This window comes from Symphalangus syndactylus, chromosome 1 (genome assembly GCF_028878055.3).
Source record: "Symphalangus syndactylus isolate Jambi chromosome 1, NHGRI_mSymSyn1-v2.1_pri, whole genome shotgun sequence".
NCBI lineage: Eukaryota > Metazoa > Chordata > Mammalia > Primates > Hylobatidae > Symphalangus > Symphalangus syndactylus.
This window is the reverse complement of record NC_072423.2, coordinates 100,117,189-100,139,151: the sequence shown is the minus strand read 5'-3', so window position 1 is coordinate 100,139,151 and position 21,963 is coordinate 100,117,189. Positions and strand designations below refer to the sequence as shown.

Here is a 21,963-nt window from a genome sequence, read left to right as displayed (position 1 = left end):
CCTTGTGACGTTCCTCCCCTGGACAATGAGTCTCATGATCTCCCCACCGAGGACCTTGTGACCCCTGTACTGCCTGCAAGAGAAAACCCCCTTTAACTGTAATTTTCCACTACCTACCCAAATCCTATAAAACTGCCCCACTCCTATCTCCCTTTGCTGACTCCTTTTTCAGACTCAGTCCACCTGCACCCAGGTGATTGAAATCTTTATTGCTCACACAAAGCCTGTTTGGTGGTCTCTTCACATGGACATGCGTGACAGGGACTATCCAAGGAATACAAAGTTAACATTTGAAAATAAATCAATGCAATTCCTCCCATTAACAGACTAACAAAGACAAACCGTATGGTTGCCTTAATAAATGAAGGAACAAAAAGTTGATGGAATTCAATACCTATGTGTGATTAAAAGAAGTCAGAAAATTGGGAATAGATGGGAATCATATCACCCTGATGAGGCGCATATACAAAAAACCTGCAGCTAACATGTTTAATGGCAAAACATTGAGCACTTTCCTGAAAGGTTGGGAATGAGGTGAGGATGTCCACTTTTACTATTTCTATTAACATTGTATGGGAGGTCTTAATGAGTGATATAAAGCAAAGAACAAAAAGTGCAAAGACCAGAAAGGAATTAGTAAAATTATTTCTAATTATTATTATTGATAATAACTATTCATCACGTGTTAATTATAATTATTAAAAATTTCCTGATTCTTATATTTATCACTATTAATCATGTATCATTTTATTATTTACAATAATTATTCATTATTCATTATTTATAATAATTATTTCATGTCGTGCAAATGATTTGACTGTATACATAGAAAATCCTAAGGAGTTTTCAAAAAGACTATTAGAATAAGTGAATTTAGCAAGTTCACGAGATAGCTGTTAGATAAATATAAAAAAATCAAAGTCAATATACAAAAATAATACAAACTATCAATATACAAACAATATACAAACTATCAATGAACAATTGGAAAAAGCAAATAAAAGATTATTTTTACACAGCATTGAGAAACCTTAAATAACTAGCAATACATTTTACCAGAAATGTATAACACACCTACAGAGAAAACTACAAGAGACACAAATCAAAGAAGACCACAATAAACAGAGAAAAACCATGTTCATAAATTGGTAAATTCAGTGTTGCCAAGACGTCCATTCTCCATAAGTTGATCCAGAGTAACTGAATAGAGTCAATGCGATCCCAGTCAAAATCAGTAGACATTTGCAAAAACCGTCAAGCTGATTCTGAAATTTATATAGAAATGTAAATCTTGAAGAAGAAATATAAAAGTGTAGGAGTAACACCACTTGATTTCGTAACTTAATGTAAAGCTGCAGTAATGAAGACAGTGTGGTGTTGATAGAAGGACAGTGTAATAGAGCAGTCAACAGAATAGAGTCCAGAAGTCGACCCACCCTATACAATCAGTTGATTTACAATACAGATGCCAATGCAATCCAATGGGCAAAGGGGTTTTACCAGAACAACTGGATATGCATGGGAAAGAAACAGACAAAATGAACTTTGATCATCATCTCTCACCATCTACATTTAATTTGAGATGAACACAGGAAATGCAAACCTGGGAGTTTACCCATTGGCCCTTGGGTGTCCTTTTTCCATGTGTGATATGCCCCTGTTCCCATTCCAGGGTCAGCTGCCAACAGCCCCCTCCCAGGATCCATCCATCCATCCATCCATCCATCCATCCATCCATCCATCCATCCATCCACTTGTCCATCCATCCACTTGCCCATCCATTTGACAAGAACTCATCAAGCAGCTTTACCTGCCAGTTCCAGGGAGACAACAGCAAGTCGGCTGCTGGCTCTGTGCCCTCATGGAGCTCATCTTCTAGGGAGACACAGACACTAAAGAGGCAAACACAGGAGTGAACAAGCAGGGATGGGAAGCACGTGACATAGTGGACTGTGCCGGCTAGGGGTGGGGGCTGCTTGGGCACAGTGGTCACCGTGGATGCTGACAGGGCAGGTGAACACTAGAGGAGCTGAAAATTCAGCATCTGCTGCCAGGAAGCCCTGGGCATCACAGAGCAGGACAGACAGTCAGAAGGACAGGCCCCTGAAGTCTGGGCAAGATGGTGCCATGGGCAGGGACACCAGAAGGCAGCGAGGTGGGTGTGCCAAGGTCAGGGCGGGCGGGACACACCCGGAGGTCTGCAGAGGCGGGCCAGGCGATTCATCTGGCCTTGAAGGTTTGGGCGGGCCGCCCTCTGTGGAGGCCTGGATCCCTGACATCCCGGCAAGAAGACCTTGCCCTGACGTCTCTCACAGACCTGGGCTCAGAGCAGTCAGGTGACATGCTGGAGGACACCCAGCCCAAGAAGAGCAGGCAGGACAGGAGCGAAGCTCCGCCTGGGCTGTAGTCCAGCTTTTGCGGCTGCCTGGATCCAGACCAGCCCAGGGCAGCCTTGTCCTTCCATGTGGCTGTAGCTTCTCCAGGTCCAGAACGCGACCTGGTTGTCTTTGGGCTCAGCAGTGAGTGCCGGGGCAGAGGCCCCTCGCTCTCCATCTGTCTAGACTGGGCTATTTGTCATGTGCCCCAGACACCATCAGCAGCCAGCCACCTTCCTGTCTCGCTGCACACAGATGGATGGCCCCATAGGGGGCCCTGCAGCTATTTCCCGGGCTGGGAGGATGGGACTGATCCTGTAGGTTTCACCTCTGAAACTGTCCCCACCATTATCCTATTTCCAGGTCTTTCAGGAAGGAGGCCACATGGCTTCTGTGGTCTTGTGTGAAGTGTCACAAGAATGAACAGCCCTTCCCACCCTGCCCTCAAAGCCTAGGCCTCCCCCTGCCACCAGGGCTTAGGCTTTCCCATTCCCCTGAGCCCCCCCAGATGGCCTTTAGACCAACAGAGCCCACACTCCCCTCCCCCTGAACCCCCAGATGGCCTTTAGACCAACAAACAGCACCCACACTCCCTGCTGAGCTTCCAGTCCTGAGAGCACGGTTTAGGGAGAACTGGCAGCGGGCAAGGGGGCGTGGGACTTGGCGTGGCCAGAACACATTCATCCCAGGGAAGGAGGAAAAACCAGCAAAGGAGCGTGCCTCTGGGTTGGCGGACTACATGTAAGCTTTTCTTCTTTCCAGTTTTTAACGTTCTTCAAAGTTTCCATAAATGAGCAACATATTACTTTTCTAGTGGAAAAAGAACAACTTTATTCAAAGGCAGCTGCAGAATGTCCCATCCGGCACCAAGAGCACCCATTGAATGCCTTCATTTGGGCAAAAAAGAAAATTTCTGCAGGTCTTTATTTAAAAGCATACATGACTGGAGTGCTTTTCATCAAAAATGTCCCCATCTGGGTGGAAAAAAATTTCGGCAATTTATCTTTTCAGTATTTTACGTAAGGCTTGAATGTTTTAACAATGACCAGAAAGTATTTTATTTCATGGTCAGAAAACGCATCAAATGGTTTGCGCTTTGGAAACTTGGCTTTCCTTCCTTCCTCCCTCCCTTCCTTCCTTCCTTCCTTCCTTCCTTCCTTCCTTCCCTCCTTCCTTCCTTCCTTCCTTCCCTCCCTCCCTCCCTCCCTCCCTCCCTCCTTCCTTCCTTCCTTCCTTCCTTCCTTCCTTCCCTCCTTCCTTCCCTCCTTCCTTCCTTCCTTCTTTCCTCCCTCCCTCCCTCCCTCCTCCCCTTCCCTTCCCTTCCCTTCCCTTCCCTTCCCTTCCCTTCCCTTCCCTTCCCTCCCTTCCCTTCTTTCTTTTTCCTTTTCTTTTCTTCTCTTCTCTTCTCTTCTCTTCTCTTCTCTTCTCTTCTCTTCTCTTCTCTTCTCTTCTCTTCTCTTCTCTTCTCTCTCTCTCCGCCCCCGCCGCCCCCAAAGCAAACCCTTAGGGCAAAAGCTCCAGATGATCCAGGGCTGAGGAGGGAGGGTGAAAACACAGTTGGGAGACCAGAGCAACCTTCAGAAAGAGGATGGCCCTGGGGACGCAGGAGAGGCCCAGTGGGGACCAGTGTGGGAGGGGATGGGAGGGGACTGAGGGGATGGAGGCTCCTGGGCCTACCGGCCCACGGGGCTGGGTCTGTTCTGTGCAGAGGCAGCACCACCTGGTGGCCTCTGCTGGTGATATAGGGCACTTGCCAGTCCTGGGCCTCAGAGAGGGGGACAGAGCCCTGGGTGTGGTCCCCGTGGGGTGGGCAGGACAGTGATGGCTGAGCGGGGTGGGGAGTAAGGAGTAGTTCCACCACAACTCTGTAGTGGGAGAATCAGAGCCTCAGCCAGCAGGTGGCATGGACGGTGCCTACCTAGCCCAGGACTGTGGAAGCCTGGGTTCCAATCCAGCCACCATGGGCTGGTGGCTGGCTCTGTTTTACTTCGCAGTTTTCTCTCCTGGGACTCAGGTGCAGCAGGGTGGGGAGGGGCCGGGTGAGGGGATCTGGGCTGGGCCTGGGGGCGTGGTGCCCGTCCTCACCCCTATTCAGGAGGCTTTCTCCCTCCTTGCCCAACCTCTCTCCAGCTCCATTTTCCTCCCTCCCTCATGCTCAGCAGGCCTGGCTGGGGGGTGGTCAGGGCCAAGTCTCTCCAGCTGTGTCCAGTCCTTGGGTGCTCAGGGTAAGAGCTAGGTGGTGGGCGGGGCTCCTCCCGGTCCTGGAAGCATCTGGGTGTGGGGTGGGCAAGGGTCGGTAGGGGTGGGCACCTCCTGGCAGGCCCTGTGGGTGCAGCAAGCCCACTTATAGGAGGCCCATGGGCAGGGACTGTCCCCTGGCACTCAGCTCGGCGCCCTCCCCCAGGGCCCTCCACAGTATCACCCGCAGCGGCTCCCGCTTCCCGGGCTGCCGGCCCAGCCCCAAGTAGATGAGGGGCTTGGAGCTGCTGTTGACGCAGGCCAGCAGCGTGGCCAGTGGGGAAAACATGTGCAGCAGGAAGTTCAGCATGGGCTGCAGGCTCCAGTAGAGGACCAAGGGCAGGCCACAGAAGAAGAGCAGGAGCAACGCACCCAGGACGATGCCATAGAGCCTGGGCCGCGGGCGCGTGGAGCAGCAGGTCACCCAGACAAAGAGGACCACGCCAGCCGTCCAGGCCACGCAGGCCAGCACCAGGAACCAGGTGACGCTGGCCACGTGGTAGCGCAGGCAGACCAGGGGGCGCGCGCTGTTGTGCAGCAGGCCGCAGGCGTTGGCGGGCAGCAGCACGGCCGGCAGGGTTAGGGCCCATGCCAGGGTACAGAGGATGACCGAGGCGTGTCTGGGCCGGCAGCCCTGGTAGCAGGTGGGGAAGAGGTCGGAGAGGCAGCGCTCCACGCTGAAGGCCACCAGCAGCCAGAGCCCCACCGCGAACCACAGGAAGGTGAGCACGAAGTAGAGTGTGTCCTGGGTGCCCAGGGCAGCCTGAGCCACGGAGAAGCCCACGTGGCAGGAGAGGAACAGGAAGTCCGCGGCGGCCAGGTGCAGCAGGTAGACGGAGAAGGGGCCCTTCTTGATGTGGAAGCCGAGGTTCCAGAGCACCAGCCCGTTACCTACCAGTCCCCCGAGGCCCACGATCAGCGTCAGGTAGAAGACCACACTGTCGAAGGTTCTCCAGAGGCCGAACAGCCCAAACATCCTGGCCGGCTCAGAGGGTGCTGGCGAGGGACCTGCAAGAGGGAGACAGACATAGTCCTTGGGTGTTCTTTTGTGCCCCCGCTGGGGGCACAGGTAGTGGCATCCATGGCCCTGCAGGTGCCCTCTGGGTGCAGCCCCTGGACCACCCTTCCCAGCGGCGGGACCTCAGCCGGGGCTCAGCCCTCTGCACCTCAGGTCAGGCATGCCTAACGCCTCCCCATGCCTGCGGGCAGGCCCTGGTGCACTAACGTACTCAAAAGATGTCCACGTCGCTCATGGATGTGGTGAGGGTGACGCTGCACCCTCCACCGTGTGCCAGACAAAGCTCTGCAGACAGAGGGGACGTGCATGGGGAACCCACGTGTGGGGCCTTCCTCTTCCCCCAGAGATGGGAGCTTCTCCACAGTGGACCCTCATGGGGCTCCCACCTGGCGAGCCTAGACCAGCCTGCTGGCGAAGTCCCCTCCCCAGAGGGTCTCCGGAGGTGTCCAGGGAGGTGCCCAAAGGCAGAGGCTGCAGGTGGCCTGAGAAGGAGGGAGGAGGGAAGATGTGGTGTGAGGAGCTGGAGGGAGCCCCCAGCCTTCCCTGTGCACTCCCGGCCTAAGCAGAAGCTGGATCCCGGGGCTCATGCTGCCGGCGGTGCACTCAGGAGGCTGCTCTGAAGCCTCAAACCAAGAGAGGGGCTTTGGTGATGGTGGCAGTGCCAGGTGGCCTCTCCAGGAGCCGCTAACACGAGGGAAGGGGCAGATACAAGTGGCCACTTGCAAGGAGCGAGGCTGAGAGTCACCGCGGATGTTCTCAGAGCGCGAGAGAGATTGGCCACTGGAAGCTGCACTGAAAGGCAGAGGGCCTCAGAGCAGCCCTTCGCTTTCCAGCCATCCCTCCTCCCCCAGGATCCACATAGGTCCTGTTCTTAGTCCTGGGAGATGCATCAGGACCCAGGCTCAGCGGTGGCGGCGTCAGGGGTGAGAGACACGGGAGAGAGAAGAGAGATAGAGAGAGACAGAGAGACAGGGAGAGACAGAGTGATGTAGACAGACATTGAGAGACAGAGACAGAGAGACAGAGACAGGGAGAGAGATAGGGAGACAGAGACAGAGATACACACAGAGAAACAGAGATGAGACAGACAGGGTGAGAGAGAGAGACAGACAGACAGAGAGAGAGAGGGCAATCAAGCTGCCAACACACACCTGGAGCCCTCCCTGTCACACCTTTGCCTGGGTTGTGTCCCTGGCCCAGACAGCCCTCAATACCTCTTCCCTGACCCAGGTCCCACCATACTTCAAGGTTTTGCTCCTTCTCAGGGGCCTGCAACCCCCTGCAGCTTCCTCCGACCCCCGTGAGCCCCTGCCTCATGCCAGAGCATCCCCCGGCACCTTCTTTGTGCGTGTCGTTGCCCCTAGTCGGGGGGTGGGGAGTGCGGCTCGGGCCTTGGCTCCTGTGCCTTGCCGTGGCCAGGCACACGGTGATGGTGGCCTGTCCTCCAAGCCCAGCCAGGGGGAGTGGGAGACCTCGTCCGGACCCTGGATTGTGGTGGTGACCGTGGTGACTGGGGGTGGGGTGGTGGGGTGGAAACACACCTCCCCTCTCTGAGCCTCAGTTTCCCCAAGGAGGTAACCAGACCCTCCTGGCTGTGCTCTGGCTCCGGCTCAGAGTCTGAGGGCTGGGGGTGAGGCCGGCGCTTGGGTCCCCGTGCTGGGGTGAGGGTGGGCTCTATTCCTGGAGAGAGAGTTACAGAGAGGAGTGGCACGGCGGCAGGAGGGGGCATCTTCATTGTTATCGGAACAGGTTCACCTGCCTGGCCTGCTCCAGCGAAGCCCTGGAGCTCTGGTGTCCACACATTTCAACTCAGCCGGCATGCCCACCCCCATCCCGCCCTGCCTTCCCTTCCCAAAGGAAATCCAAATGTCCCAGCCAGCCCCATCCACCGGGGAGCCAGGCTGAGAGCAGGGGCCACTGCAGCGGGCAGGGGAGGGTGCCAGTGCCTCACCTGGGGGGTGCAGTGGGGGCCGGCGGAGCCTTCTTACCTGTGACGAGGCTGCCCTCAGCTCTCTCAGGCCCTTCTGTGCTCAGACCAGCGTTCAGTGCCTGGAGGCTCCTCCTGGTCCCTAAATCCTTTCATGTCCTCTGGGACCCAGCTGGCTGGACGGAGGGCACCCGGCTAGTTCCCTAGAACTGACAGGGTGTGGCACTGTTCACAGGAATTGCAGGAATGAGCTCAAACAAAAAGTTGTCAGTGTGGGCAGGCCTTTCCTTCCTCCTCAGCGCCTCTGGCAGGGGAACTGAAGGCACCAGGTCAGTGCCTTCCACCCGCTCCCATATCACCTGGTGCGTGGAGGGGAGGGAGAAGGAGAATGGAGACCCTCTGTGCCCAGTGAGGCTGGGCCACCTTCCGGCTGCCCCACTGATGTTGGGCTGCTCCTGCCAGTCTTTGGTCGGCTGTGGGCACAGGGGGCCTAGAACTGTGGACAGGGGCCTGGCTGTGTGGCCTTGAGAGAATAACCTAACCTCTCTGTGCCTTGGTTTCCCCCTCTCACTGGACTGACCGTTTATGGACAGCTCGAAGCCTGGGTTTCCAGGCTAGGGCCTGGCTCTCCTAATGTGTCAGCTGACCAGTACGTCTGTGGGTGGTCTGCAGAGGCGGCCCCCACCCCTTCCTAAGGAGGCCCTGTCACTGTCTGTCTGTTTGCCCCAGAGCCTGGGCTCCCAGCCGCTGACGGATTGTTTTCCGCATTTTGCTCTGCAGAACACTGGACAGTGAGATGTTCTTGAAAAGAGACTTTTTCCTTCCACGGACTGCGTTCCACAGCTCCTGAGTGGGATGCAGAGTGTGTTAGCTCAAGCCGGAAATTCGGTCATAAAGATGCTGTTTCTCTTCACATTTCTCAAATGGACTTGGCTTCGGAAATCACTTCTGTAACACAAACCAGCAGCCTGTGGGGCTCTAGGCGGGGCCTGCTGGCTACCCAGCTCCCAGCATTGTTGCACATGGCTTTGAAACGCACAGCGCAGCTCGTGTGGCCCAGGGGCACCTCCTACCACCCTGCCTGCTGGCTCCACCCCAGATGCTGGTCCTCGCTGGTCTCCAGGACCTCTCCCGGCATGGCTCCACCTCCTCCTCGAGGTCACCGTCCAGGCCTGTTTCAACCAGCCCCTCCAAGGCTTCCTTACCTGCCTCCTGTTTGGGTGAAACTGAGTATCTCTGTTAACTTAGTTGGTAGCTCTGGTCACCTGCAGTCACCAGGGGCCCAGAGGGACGCACAGAGGGAGACCACCTGCCTGGGTCCCTCCTGGCCGCCTCGCCATCAGGGGTGGGATGGGGAGCTCAGCGTCAGCCACAGTGCGCAAGGTGAAGAGTTTTGATCCCTCGCACATCCTCAAGCCAGGCAGGGCGCCTGGCTTCTATCCCAGGTAGCAGTCTCCTATCCCAGGTCTCCAATGGCAATGGCAACCCTGTGCCTGTGGAGGGCTTCCCCTGTCTAAGGGCCACTGGGAGTGGGATGGCCTAATTTCTGGTGTCGCTTTCTATGGGCACTTCAAGGAGTGCTGGGCAAGGGCAGTTGTTTGAGGCAGCTTGGGGTGAAGCTCTTAGGGAGGACGTCCTGTGCAGCTCGGCCAGCCCCGGCCAGGCCCAGGCAGCCACCAACCATGGTTTCTCCATCACCCCAACCCCTCCCACAGCCCCTTCTCGTGTTTGCCCCCCGTCTAGGCCAGCTTCCGCTTTCTCACCTGGCTGGGTTTCCCCCGTGGGGCATGGGTGTCGGCCCCGCCAAGGCTGGGCTTCGGTCCGTCTTGTGCTCTCTGGGAGGGGTCTGGTGCGGGTGGAATGCGTGGGGGGAGCCTCTGTTGGGGGAGCAATTGCTCCCGGTGTTGCAAGGAGGACAGAGCCAATGCCCGCCCCATCCGTGTCATGGCCGACGGTGGCCTCAGAAGATGTGTCCACGTCCCAGTCGCTGGAAGCTGTGCACGAGCTCTTCCTGGAGAAAAGGGCCTTGGCAGATACATGGATTTTGAGATGAGCTTGTCCTGGAGTATCTGTGTGGGCCCTAAATGCAATGACAAGTGTCCTTATACAGGAAAGGAGAGGAGGGACGCTGGAGAGCAGGGGGAGGCCACGTGAGGTTGGAGGCCAGCAGGGGTTACACAGCCACAGGCCAAGGAGGGCCAGAGCCACCAGGAGCTGAAAGAGATGAGACAGCACCTTCCCCTGGAGCCCTCGGGGAGCGCGGCCCTGCCGCCGTCTTGACCTCAGACTTCTGTCCTGCGTAACCAAGAGAATCAAGTCCTGCTGTGTGAAGCCACCCGGTTGTAGTTATTTGTTCTGGTTATTTGTTCCAGCTGCTGCAAGAAATGACTGCAAGGCAGGTGGCACGCTGGTACCGTTTAGGTGAGCTCTCTGCGTGAGTGCATGCCGCTCCACTGGGCCTCAGGTGGCACGCCGGTGCCGTTCTAGGAGAGCGCTCTGAGTGAGCGCCAGCCACTCCACCACGCCTCCCATGCGCCCCCCCAGCGCCGTCTGAGATGGCGACCTTGTCATCCTTGCCTGCAGATGGGGAAACCAAGGCACCGCAAACTCAAATTGCTTGTCCAGGTGGTGCAGACGCTCAGGTGTGGTTTGTCTGAACACAGCCGTCCTGAGCTTGTCTGATGGTTTGAGCTGCGGGCTGGGGCTGCATGGTGACCTGCGCAGCTCACCCTACAGCAGCTCCGTGGCCCTGGGCAGTGTCCTAGTCTGAAAGTGTGGGCAATGATTTTATCACCTCGGGTGTGTTGTGGGGACTCAGTGGTGATCTATGTGGGGGCTGGCTGGGGGCCACTGAGGAGGCAGGAACAGCGCAGGTTTCAGCCGGTTCGCCAGGAACCCATCTCCGTTCATGTGGTTTCCATGCCACCATCCTATCTGACCTTCAGGACAACATCGGCCTGACTCAGCCCAGGGGAGAACACAGGATTTCCCAGGTCCCCCAGGGCAGATGGAGAGTGGGGACTGGGTGTCCAGCGGGGTCCTGCGCACCCTCACCCCTGCCTGTCTGCAGAGGAGCTTGATAGTGGGAGTGTTTTAATATAGGCATTATTATTATTATTATTATTCAGATAGGCGAGGCCGCCAGCTCAGGAGACGCTGCCGTTGAAGAGATGGTTGCTAACTCATAGCTCCCAGGAGGAGGGGAGGGCGACCCCACAGGGGCCACATGGGGCAGTACTGGGTTGGTCAGGAGGCAGAGGGAGAGGGGAGGGGAAATGTGGATGGGAGTTTCCCCATGGTTTCTGGAAGAAGGAGTGGTGGGTGAGGCAGCCAATGTAAGCGGGTTTAGGGTTGGCATCTGGAACAATTTCAGAGCTCTGGGTCCTAGAGCCTGTCCCTGGTGGTCTGGAACCTGGCCCTGGGGTGATGAGGGCAGGGATAGTGGCTGGGAGTGTGGGAGCTGGATAGAGGAGGGGCTGGGCGTGGGTCTGCATTTGAAAGGTGAGCTCATGAAGGCGTTGTCACTCTCTAGCAATCGACTGACGCTGGGAAGGGCCGTCCCTTGGGGTCTGCAAGGCCCCAGATGCCAAAGCTTCAGCACACAGAAAAGAAGACCTGGGTGGAACAGGGAGTACCGGGAGCTGTGGAGGCTGGTGGACCGGACCTGAGGCCACCCTCCTTCTGCCTCCCTCCCTCCTTCTTCCCAGGTGGGAGTCTTGCGTGGCCCAGAGCTAGGGGCTCCCACAGGGCTGCTGCTCCCTCCTTCCACCAGGGGACAGAGGGCTCCAGGCTGGGAGCACCCAGCTTAGAAACCAGAGCCCCTCGGTGGCGGCCAGCACTGGGCTCTGCTGTGTCCGGCGGTAGCTCCTGCCAGGCCCTCTCAGTCTCTCGAAGCCTCAGTTTTCTGTGGGTTACTTGGGAAGTTCATGTGACATCATGCATGTTACATGTGTGACCCAGCACCCAAGGCAGAGTAATGACCCGGAATGCGCTGGCTTTGCTGCTAGTGAGATCCAATAGCTTAAAAGAAAATTACCCCTTTATTAGAATAACCAGGTCTGACACACTTCAGTGGCCACACATGGGGGTGGTGGGGAAGCAGGAAGCGGAATGGACAGGAAACCCCATGGCCTTGGGAGCTGCCAGGAGCAGCCTCTCTCCAGCTGGGCATCGTGGGGGCACCATCAGGGCGGGTGGGTGGGTGGGGTGTGTTTCAGAGGAAAAGCATCAAGGTTGTGGAAGAATTGTGCAATTTCATGAGAACAACAAAACTAAAGCCACGGTCATGTTTTAGGTGTGATGTTTGGTTTTATTTTTCCAGCATGTGAGCTAATGAACTAGCTGAGGAGTGAGCCTGCCTCGCCCCATGAAGACGCCACGCAGCACAGGCTGATTTACAGACTCGCACCCCAGCGCTGGGGAGGGGACGGGGAAGCTGGCTGCAGGTTTGTCTCTGCTCGTGTTCTCACACACACAGGCCTCACTCACAGCCTCCCTGGACCCTGAGGACAGTCCTCACATACACAGGCTCCCTGGAATGTTGGCTGCCCCCAGCAGTAACTGCCTGTTCTTGGGAACTCTGTGCTGGCCGTGGCAGCCCCGCAGGGGCCCAGGGGTGCGGGTGGATGGGGTGGGCTGGGCACTGGCCAAGGAGCTTTGCCTGCGACCCAGGTGGAGGTGGCCTTTGAGCAGTGAGGCCCCAGGGTCCTGCAGGGTGGGGTCTAGGGATTGAGGGCAGCCAAGGGTCCCTGGTGGGGCTTGTGGCTCTGGGGGCAGAAAAGGAGGTGCAGTGGGGGAGGTCAGAGGAGGCACAGGCTGGGCAGGGGCAGGTGGGAGCCTGGATGGAAGCTCAGCCTCCAGTTTGGAGGCCAGCCCACACGGTCCTAATGTCCTGAGGGCTCAGGGACCACAGAACTGGAGGCTAAGCTGGCAGATCTGGGGCCAAGGGGACACTCCACCAGCATCCTGGGCCATCAGGCCATGTACCTGCTGCCACACCAGCTACTAGAGTGGGGACGGGCTGGGCCCAGTTTCCATGGAGACCTCAGATGAGGCCACATTTCCTGGACTCCTCGGGAAGGAGTGGGCTAATAAGGAGGAATCTAGAGCCACCCCAATCTCCTGGACACTGAGGGCAGGCTCTCTGGGAAGAAGTGAGCATTCTAAGGGTCCCTGACCTCTCTGGACCTTATGCAGCAAAGGGGTCTGGGTGCGGATGGGGCCGGGGTTGGGGGAGCCAGTGTGGGGCTGAGGACACCTGAGCCAGCCCTGGTCCAATGAGGCGGAGCGTGTGGGGTGGGACGGTGGTGCTGGGAGTCACCTTCTGGCTCTGCCGCTTTCTTGTGGTCCTGAACGGCCACATAGCCCCTCTGAGCCTTGGTGGTCTCATCTGTAGAGTGGGAGCACCTTCCTACATTATTACAAGGATTCCCCGGGATCACGTCCATGGTGAGGTCATGTCCGTGAGATCAGTCTGCTTTTCCTCCTAGTTCTTCCTTGTTCTGGGGGAAGTTTATGTCCCGGGGCTGAAAGTGGAATTTGTGGACAAGCCACTTCCCTTTCTGTTCGTTTCCCCAGCTGAGGAACTGAAGTTGCTAATCATGTCCTGGAGGTGGAGAGAGAGGGCCCTGTCCAGATCCTGGGCCGGAGATAATTTGGGAGGACGTAAGTCCCCAGGTGGGGGCTGGAGGTGCTCTAGGAGAGGTGGGTCCAGCCCCTGGGGCTCCCAGTCTCAAGGGATACCTGGACCCAGGCTTGCCGATCTCGTGCGGGAGCCTGGGGTGAATGCACTGTGTGGGCTGGGAGGGGCCCAGTGCAGCCCCCATGGTAGAGCCAGATTCCAGGGTGCTGACCAGGGGTCTGCGACTCACACCCAGAGTCAAGAGGGACAGGTTCAGTCATGGCCCAGAGGGAATGTCCCTCCATCACCAAGCATGGAGGCCGGAGTCAGAAATCAAAGAAAACACTCTCAGATGCCTTGGTCTGTGGCTAAGAATTGCACTGTGGACTTGGATGTGTGGCGTTGGTGGCAGTAGACTCGACAAACATTTCTCTTGGGCTCACGAGAGGCCTGAAAGTACTGGGTTCTTATATTTTACAGACCAGCAGGCAGAGGCATAGGGATGTTCAGAGATGGCCTTGGCGGCACAGTGGGGTGGCTAGCGGGGCTCAGCCCAGGCTGTGGGCTCCAAAGCCCCTGCTCCAGCACCCCGGCACATGCTCCTGGATGGTAGCCAGGCCTGGCACTCAGCGGAAGCTCGGAAACCTGTTGAGGGGTGAAGCCTGGGTTCCTTCCTCAGAGGGACCATCTGGAGCAGGACCTGCTCAGGACAGAGGTGAGTGAACTGCCTTGGATGGGGCCGGTGTGAAGCTTTCTGGTTGCTGAAGACCTGGGTCCCGTGGGGAGACAGGGCTGCAGGCTGCTGGGTGGGGCTGTAAGGAGCCTCTCCACCCACCCAGGGTGCATCCTCCTAATACCCAGGGATACCCATGGGGCCGGCTTTTCTGAAGCTCCGAGCGAGGGTTGCATTGTCCAGGTCTGAGCTGCACGGCCTTGAGCAATGGGCTGATGATCACACACAGCCCCACAGCCTTCTGGAAGCCTCAGCCCCTGCTTTTCCTCACAACATCTGTGCTGGGGTTGGGGGTACAGCTTTTGATCAATGCACACCCTTATACTGATAGAATGAGTGGCTCTGCAGTATCACCGCATTTTCCTGCTTAATTACCCATGACAACATAACGGACCCAGGACAAAAAGGCTGCTGGCTGCTTTGGATACAGTTCGTTGGGGGAGGGGATCAAGTTTTGGGCAGTCTTCCATTTTAGGGTCAATTTAGCTTCCACAGAGGGCACATGGCGAGCTGAGGGGATGGCTGTGTTCTCTGTGGGTGCACCTGCAGCACTGAGGAAGCTAGAGTGGGAGGGGAGGTGGGCTGCGGGAGGGCCTGGACCTGCCCCTCATCTGGCGTCTGGCCTTGCTTCCTTCGTTTCCGAGGTCTCCTCACTGCAGCTGAGCAGGGAATGGGTAGCACCAGCAGCTCTCGAGTGCCAGTGCATGAACCGTTAGGGAGGTTTCCCAAAAATGCACATTCCTCGGCCTTCTCCCCAGAGACCCGGCCCGCCTGCCTGGGCATGTAGAGACCTTGCCTTTCCAGCTGCCTCCCAGGGGAGCCTCATGCTCCGGACCGAGGGTCACAGCTTTGGCAGCACATGACCGGGTCACCCACCAAGGCCTCCTCCAGGTCCGACTGGCCCCAGCCTCTGACCCCACCACCTTCCCCAAGTCACCCTCTTGCCTCACGGGGGCTGCAGCTGGGGTCAGGGCCCCCAGGGCTCAGGCTGCTACGTCCACCAGGCCCCGGCGGGAGGTCTCCCTGACGGCCCCCAGCTCAGCCTCGTCTCCCAGCGCTCGATGGAGGACCAGCCGGAGGGGCAGCCTGCGGCCCTGGGCACTGCCCAGGCAGAAATAGACAACGGGCTTGGCCGCACAGTGCACGGCGGCCATGAGGAAGCTGAAGTGGTAGAAGTAGTGGGGGATGTGCCAGAGCAGGTTCCGGGACAGCCAGTAGATCCCGAAGGGCAGGCCGCAGAAGAGGAAGAGGAGGACGGCGAGGAGGATGAGCCCGGGGAAGCCCCGGGGTGGGGGCCGCTGGGGGCCTCGCTCCACCCGCAGCAGCAGCATAAGGCTGGCTCCACACATGGTGCAACACAGCACAGCCAGCAGCACTGCTGCCACCAGCCACAGCGTCCGGCACAAGTGGCGGCTGGGCTCCCCGAAGAACTGGGTGCAGGCGCCGCTGAGCAGCAGGTGCAGCAGCAGGCAGAGGGCCCAGGTGAGGGCACACACGCAGGTGGTCAGGTGGCGTGGGCGGCGGCACGAGTACCAGGCCGGGAAGAGGGCAGCCAGGCACTGCTCCACGCTGACGGCCACCAGGAGACTCAGGCCCACGATGTAGCAGAAGAAGCGCAGCGTTGCCAGGCTGGTCTGCACGAAGCCCGGGAAGTCCAGCCGGCCTTGCAGCAAGTCGGGGACGATGGCCACCATGTGGCAGCCAAGGAAGATGAGGTCTGCGCAGGCCACGTCCAGGAGGTAGATGGCGAAGGGGTTTCTGTAGACGTTGGAGCTGAGCAGCCAGAGGACCGCCCCGTTCCCCAGCAGCCCACAGAGGCCGAGCCCCTCAGTGAGGGACAGGATGATGAGGTTGAAGGCCACATCCTCCTGGGTGCCGTCGGTGGCCCCCACATGCTGTCCAGCTTCTCTGGGCTCCATTGTAGGGCGGGGGGCCAGGGGGTGCTGTGGGAGTGTGTTCTGCTCACTCTCTCTCCTGATGCCCCTGCAACCACAACAGTTGAGTCTGGGGCTCAGGAATCCATGCCCCCTGCTCTTCCCCACATCAGGGGAGATGAGATAGCTAAGGGTTGTGTGGGTGACCAAGGGAATGGTGAGACCCTCCAGGAGGAGGCCCTTCTCCCATTTCTACCCTCAGCCACCTGACCTAAGCTTCTCTTCCCTAAGACACTCAGGAGGAAGGCCTCCCCATTCCTCCCCTCCCCATGGTTACCTGGCCTCAAGGGCCTTCCATGGGGCTGGTCCCTGCAGGCCAGGTGGGGGCAGGGACCAGGAGATGTGGGAAGAGGGTCTGAGACCCATGGGGCTCCCTGTTGCTAATGGTGCCTTGATCCTCAGAATGACCTTTTTTTTTTTTTTTTTTTTTTTTTGAGATGGAGTCTGGCTCTGTTTCCCAGGCTAGAGTGCAATGGCACCATCTCGGCTCACTGCAACCTCTGCCTCCCAGGTTCAAGTGATTCTCCTGTCTCAGCCTCCTGAAGAGCTGGGATTACAGGCGTGCATCACCATGCCCAGCTAATTTATTGCATTTTTAGTAAAGACAGGGTTTCACCATATTGGCCAGGCTGGTCTCGAACTCCTGACCTTGTGATCCGCCTGCCTTGGCCTCCCAAAGAACGGCCTTATTTTAAAGTCATAGGCAGAGCAGGAGGCACCGCCCATGTCTAATGAGTGGTGTGACCACAGAGGGACAGCTTACAGTGGCTGGGGGGCTTTTTGTCATCATCTTAAAGCAGCCCTCAACTCTTTCAGGCATTTCCTTGACATCCACGAGGGGTTGTTTGCCAGTGGACTCCCGGTCCCCAGCCCTCCAGCTTGGTTACACCCTGCAGCCACATCAGGGCCCCAGGAAACCTCCCTCTCCCCTGGCCATGTCCCTGCTGTCCTACAGCAGGACTCCAGCCCTCTGTGGGGTAGGCAGCCTACGGCAGGACTGCAGCCCTCTGCTGGGTAGGGGGCACATGGGAAGGCTGCATCCTGCTCAACGTCGCCCACCCTTTCCCCATGGGGAGAAGAGGTAGCTGTCTGATGATGGGACTGGGAGGGGCCCTGAGCTTCCATGGCGTCTCCAGCCTCCCTCCATCCCCTCCCAAGGCAGTCGGCTCATGGGGGCAGGTCCTGCGGGAGGGGTGCTGAGTCCTGGGAGGCAGCACAAATCCCAGGGGTCCTAGACTGGAATCGGAGTCTTCATCACAGCTTTGCCAGAAATACAGCAAGTAATAGACACTAGGAGACTGCCGGGTGCTCAGAGCCAGAGACACACCGTCAGATCCCCGGCCCCATGCTGCCCCTGTGGTTACCTGGCCTGTCATGTGTCCCCGAGTGCTTGGTGACCCCAGCTTCTCCTCTTGGGGTTGGGGGAGATGGGATGGGGCCTTGCCTCTCCCCAGAGACTGGCTGGGGTCAGGGGCTGACACCAGGTGCCCCTCCCACCTTGGTGGTGGCTGGTGCTCCTGTGTCCTGGGAGGGCTGGGACCTAGGGTGAGGAGGGTGGGGGTACAAGCAGAAACCCCCATAGCTGGTCTTAGTGGCTTCTTCCCACCTCAAGGTTGTGCTCAGAACCCCTGCTGTCTCCCTCCAGCGATAGGCGCACCCGAAGCCATGCAGGGGGACGCTGTGGTGCTGGGATGCTGGGGAGAGGTGGCCCGGGGCGGGGCTATCTCTGAGCACAGAGGTGCTAGCCACCCTGTGAGGTGCTGGTCATCTCCCTCTGGTTACACCCTCAGCTCTGTGGTCTTTTGTTTGACTGGGGTGAAATGACAGCCTGAGGTTGTCCCCGCCTCAGGGGTGGGCATGGGGTGGGGGGCTCAGTGGAGAAGAGGCCCCAGTCCCAGCACCTCAGGAAGCTGAGTCCTGCCCGTGGTCCAGTCTGAATCTCCTGCGGGTGGAGTCAAGCCTGGTTGGGGATTTAGGGCTCTTCCTCCTGTCCCTGTGCTCCATCCTAGCACCCAAGGCCCTGGGAAGGCAGGCGATGGGTGGGAGGTGAGGTGGTGATGGAAGGAGCCCCACCCACCTGGGCCAGCATCATCAGGAGGACACCCTGAGTGGGGCTGACGGGGCATCACTGCCATGACAGGTGGGGAGACGTGGGGAGGATGACAGATGCTCTCCCACTCAGGATAGCTTGGGGGGTCACCAACCCTCAGGCCTAGAGGGAGGCAGAGATGAGTTTTGGGAGGTCTTAAGTCTGTTGATGGTAGACCCCCTCCCAGGCACAAGTCCTGTCCACTCATGGACGGAGCTGTCTCCAGGATCCGCCAGCAAGCTCCAGCCCCAAAGCAACAGATGGGGTTTCTCCAGCCTGTGGCCCCCCAAGGGCCATGGTCCCTCTCCTGTCTCACCTCCTGCATGGCTGAGGAGGACACGGGCTTGCGGGTGGGCCCCAGGGAGAGAGCATGGCAGGGAAGCGATGGACGTAGAGGGAGCGGGGAGAGTGCGGGAAGGGGAGAGGCATGAAGAGATGGGGGGACAGAGAAGGAAACGGGGAGAACAGGGGGATGTCGGGTTAGAGCCATGGAGCTCAGCCAGACCCTGCTGCTGCCCCTTCTCTGCTGTGACCCTGGAGCAGGTCTCCCTGTGGGACCATGTGCCCCACTGGGGGCTCGGGAGGGAGGCAGAGCTCTGTAGGAAGGGTCCCCACAGTTGGGTTACAGGACTGTGGGGAGTAGAGGAGTTTGTTGCATCCTTGGTGAGCAGGAAGAGGAGGAGAGGGAGGAGAAGGAGGGGAGGAGGTGGGGGAGGACGAAGGAAGAGAACAGGAAGGAGGAGGAGGAGGGAGAGAAGGAAGGGAGGAGGGTAGGAAGGACGATGGAAGAGAACAGGAGGGAGGCACAGCATTTCCCCGTCCCTGGGTGGTCCAGGAGCGGCTCTGTGTCCTGCCTGGACAGTCAGTACTGAGAAGCCGTGAGGCTGTCCAGAATCAGCACCCAGGTGTGGCAGGGAGGAGAGGGCCTATCCCTGAATGCCCCCATGACTCCCCTTGAGAGTCTGCACCTGAATGGAACACTCTAGATCATGGAGGAAGCAGAGCAGACAGGAGACAGAGCCACTGGGCGGGGGGAGCCATCACCCAAGCCATCGTCCTCTTCCAGACTCAGCCCAGGCTGCGGACCAGGTGGTGCGGGCCGTCAGACGGCAGAGGCTGCAGCCTGGAGATCTCCCTGTTGATAGCATCTGCTGTTGCCCACGCCCCGCCCCTGCCACCATCTGGCCAGCAAAAGAGCCCAGAAAATGCCGAGCGCCTGGGCTGGCCCTAGAGACCCACTCTGATCCAGCCACCTGCGCTACTCACCGTTGGGGGCAGAGGACTTGCCGAAACCTGCCTGCTGTGACCCTGGGCCTTGGATCTGTCCTGGCCGCGGCTGAGGGCTCCAGTCCCCAGAGCCTCTGGGCGGCTCCTGTTCAGTGTCCACCGGCTCCTCTGAGTCACATGGCATCCAGCTGGAATGGGGCCGGTCAGGAAGGCGTCTCTCTGAGGACCCCTTCTCTTCCGCTCAGCTCTTGCCCAGGTGTGGACAGCAAGAGACACCCTGAAGCTCCCTGCAGCCTTCCAGGCAGGCCTGGCAGGCAGAGGAAACAACCAGATCTCTGGGTGGAGCCCAGCCAAGCTGTGACTTCACCGGCACTCCTGGCTCAGAGACACCAAGCCCTGTAGGGCCCTTTAGGGACCATTTCTCTCCATCTGTGCCTCGGAGGCGCCGGCTGAGAGCCGGGCTACCGGCGGAACTTGTCCTTGCAGCAAAAATGTGTTTTTCTCTCCGCAGAGCACAGGCTGCCGGCCCCAGCTCTCCAGGCAGCATGGGACCGCGGGGAGGAGCGGGGATGTGCGTGAGGCCGTCCCTCCTGCCTCGTTCACAGGCACACAGTAGATGGCTGGTGTCAAGAAGCTGTCGCGTGGTCCCCGGCCAAGGAGAATCAAACACAGCAGCGTCAGGCTCCGGGAGACCTTGTGAATTCAATGATTTCTGCTCGTCTCGGAGGGGAAAAAAGTCCAGTTTCAGACCGTGACTTTCCTTCCAGTGCCCTGCCTTAAGGGAGATCACAATTGACGTGCCAGGAGAAGGAAAACAAGGTCATTTTTTGGCCTCTGTTCCTCCCAGAGTCCAGGTCCTAGCAACTCTTTTCTCATCTTTGTCTTTAGAAAAATCTCCGAGGTACAGAAAAGTGCAGGAACAGCACGGATTTGCTCCGAAGCGTTTCCCACTCTGTGCAGTCTGCCTGACCTCTCTTCTTGCAGACCAAGTGACAGCAAGTTTCCCATACGTGGCCTTTGACCTGTCACTACATCAGCAGGCATCCCCCAGGGCACTGGCATCCTCCATCCCAAAACGGAGGGGCCGCACGCAGGTCGTGTGGCGTCTGTGCAACGCTGGTGTCTGATGTATGCGCCGCGCTGGTGTCTGACTTCCTTCCCGGGCTGGTGTCTGACAGGTAGCGGTGCCGCTTGCTGAGTTGTGTCTCAGCTTCAAATCCTCCTTTCCTAAACCAGGATCCGAGCTGCCAGGTGCCTGGGGCTCTGCAAACCATGCCTGGGCTCTGCCACCGCTCTGGGAGGCCCTGCCAGTGGGTGGTCACTCAAGGATGGCCCAAGGATGTGGGGGAAGTGCTCCCAATCGCCCCACACGTTCCAAATATCTCACCCTTCTAAGTGCCACACTCCCTCCAGTTGTACCACAGTTCCAACAGTGCCACTCCTTTCAATTGTCCATACCACCCTTTCGTAAGTTCCATGCCTTCCACTTGTCTTACACCTTAAAATTGTCTCACTCTTCCAAATGCCCGAACCTTCCAATTGTCCCACTCCTTCCAATTGCCCCAGCCTTTAATTGTCCCAATCTTCCAATTGACCCACCCTTCCAGTTGTCCCACTCCTTCCAATTGTCCCACCCTTTTTAATTGTGCCACCCCTTCCAGTGTCTCACCCTTCCAAATGTCCAACTATTCCAATTGTCACAACCTTCCAATTGTCCCACTCTTCCATGTGTCCCACTCCTTCCAAATGCCTCAACCTTTCAATTGTCTTACTCCTTCCAATTGTCCCACCCTTTTAATTGTCCCACTCCTTCCAATATCTCATCCTTCCAAATGTCCAACTATTCCAGTTGTCAAAACCTTCCAATTTCCCACTCTTCCATTTGTCCCACTCCTTCCAATTGTCCCACTCCATCCAAATGCCTCACCCTTCCAATTGTCCTACTCCTCCCAATTGTCTCGTTCTGCCAATTGTCCCACTCTTCCATTTGTCACATTCCTTCCAATTGCCTCACACTTCCAATGGTCCCACTCCTTCCAACTGTTCCATTCCTTCCAATTGTCCCACCCTTCCAATTTTCCCACTCCTTCTAATAGTCCCACACTTCCAGTTGTCTCACCCTTCCAATTGTCCCACTACTTCCAATTGTCTCACTCCTTCCAATTGTTCCACTCTTCCATTTATCCCACTCCTTCCAAATGCCACAACCTTCCAATTGTCCTTCACCTTCTAATTGTCCCACTCCTTCCAGTTGTCCCACCATTCCAATTGTCACACTCCTTTTGATTGTCCCACTCTTCCAATTGTTTCACTCTTCCAATTGACCCACGCTTCCAATTGTCCCACCCTTTTTATTGTCCTGTTCCTTCCAACTGCCCCACCCTTCCAATAGTTCCACTCTTTCCAATTGTCCCACCCTTCCAGTTCTCCCACTGCACCCAAATGCCCCACTGTTTCAGTTGTTTTTTTTCCTTCCAGTTGTTTCATTCTTCCAATTGTCTCAACCTTCCAATATTCTCACTGTTCCAGTTGTCCCACCCTTCCAATTTTTCTACCCTTCCAATTGTGCCAGTCCTTCAGATTGTGCCACTCCTTTCAAGTGTTCCACCCTTTAATTGTCCCACTCTTTCCAATTGTCCCACTCTTCCAGTTCTCCCACTCCTTCCAATTGTCCCACCCTTTTACTTCTCCTGTTCTTTCCAATTGCCCCACCCTTCCAATTTTTCCATTCCTTCCTATTGTCTCACCCTTCTAATTCTCCCACTCCTTCCAAGTGTTCTACCCTTTTAATTGTTCCACTCT

The 21,963-nt window shown here is 57.4% G+C and overlaps 2 protein-coding genes and 1 pseudogene across 2 annotated transcripts; 1 reads left to right on the top strand and 2 right to left on the bottom strand.

Moving 5' to 3' along the window:
* Nucleotides 1-4,661: 4,661 nt before the first annotated feature.
* Nucleotides 4,662-5,589, bottom strand: MRGPRG (MAS related GPR family member G). The gene has a single exon (XM_055294506.2). It carries the CDS (start codon nucleotides 5,587-5,589, stop codon nucleotides 4,720-4,722), a length of 870 nt encoding a protein of 289 aa, XP_055150481.2. The 3' UTR covers nucleotides 4,662-4,719.
* Nucleotides 5,590-8,481: 2,892 nt separating this feature from the next.
* On the top strand, nucleotides 8,482-8,955 carry LOC129490684 (putative uncharacterized protein MRGPRG-AS1; annotated as a pseudogene).
* Nucleotides 8,956-11,846: 2,891 nt separating this feature from the next.
* On the bottom strand, nucleotides 11,847-19,541 carry MRGPRE (MAS related GPR family member E). The gene is made up of 2 exons (XM_063635894.1): nucleotides 19,201-19,541; nucleotides 11,847-15,894 (listed from the first exon to the last, which is right to left on the bottom strand). Exon 2 carries the CDS (start codon nucleotides 15,828-15,830, stop codon nucleotides 14,895-14,897), a length of 936 nt encoding a protein of 311 aa, XP_063491964.1. The 5' UTR covers nucleotides 15,831-15,894; nucleotides 19,201-19,541; the 3' UTR covers nucleotides 11,847-14,894.
* Nucleotides 19,542-21,963: the final 2,422 nt, after the last annotated feature.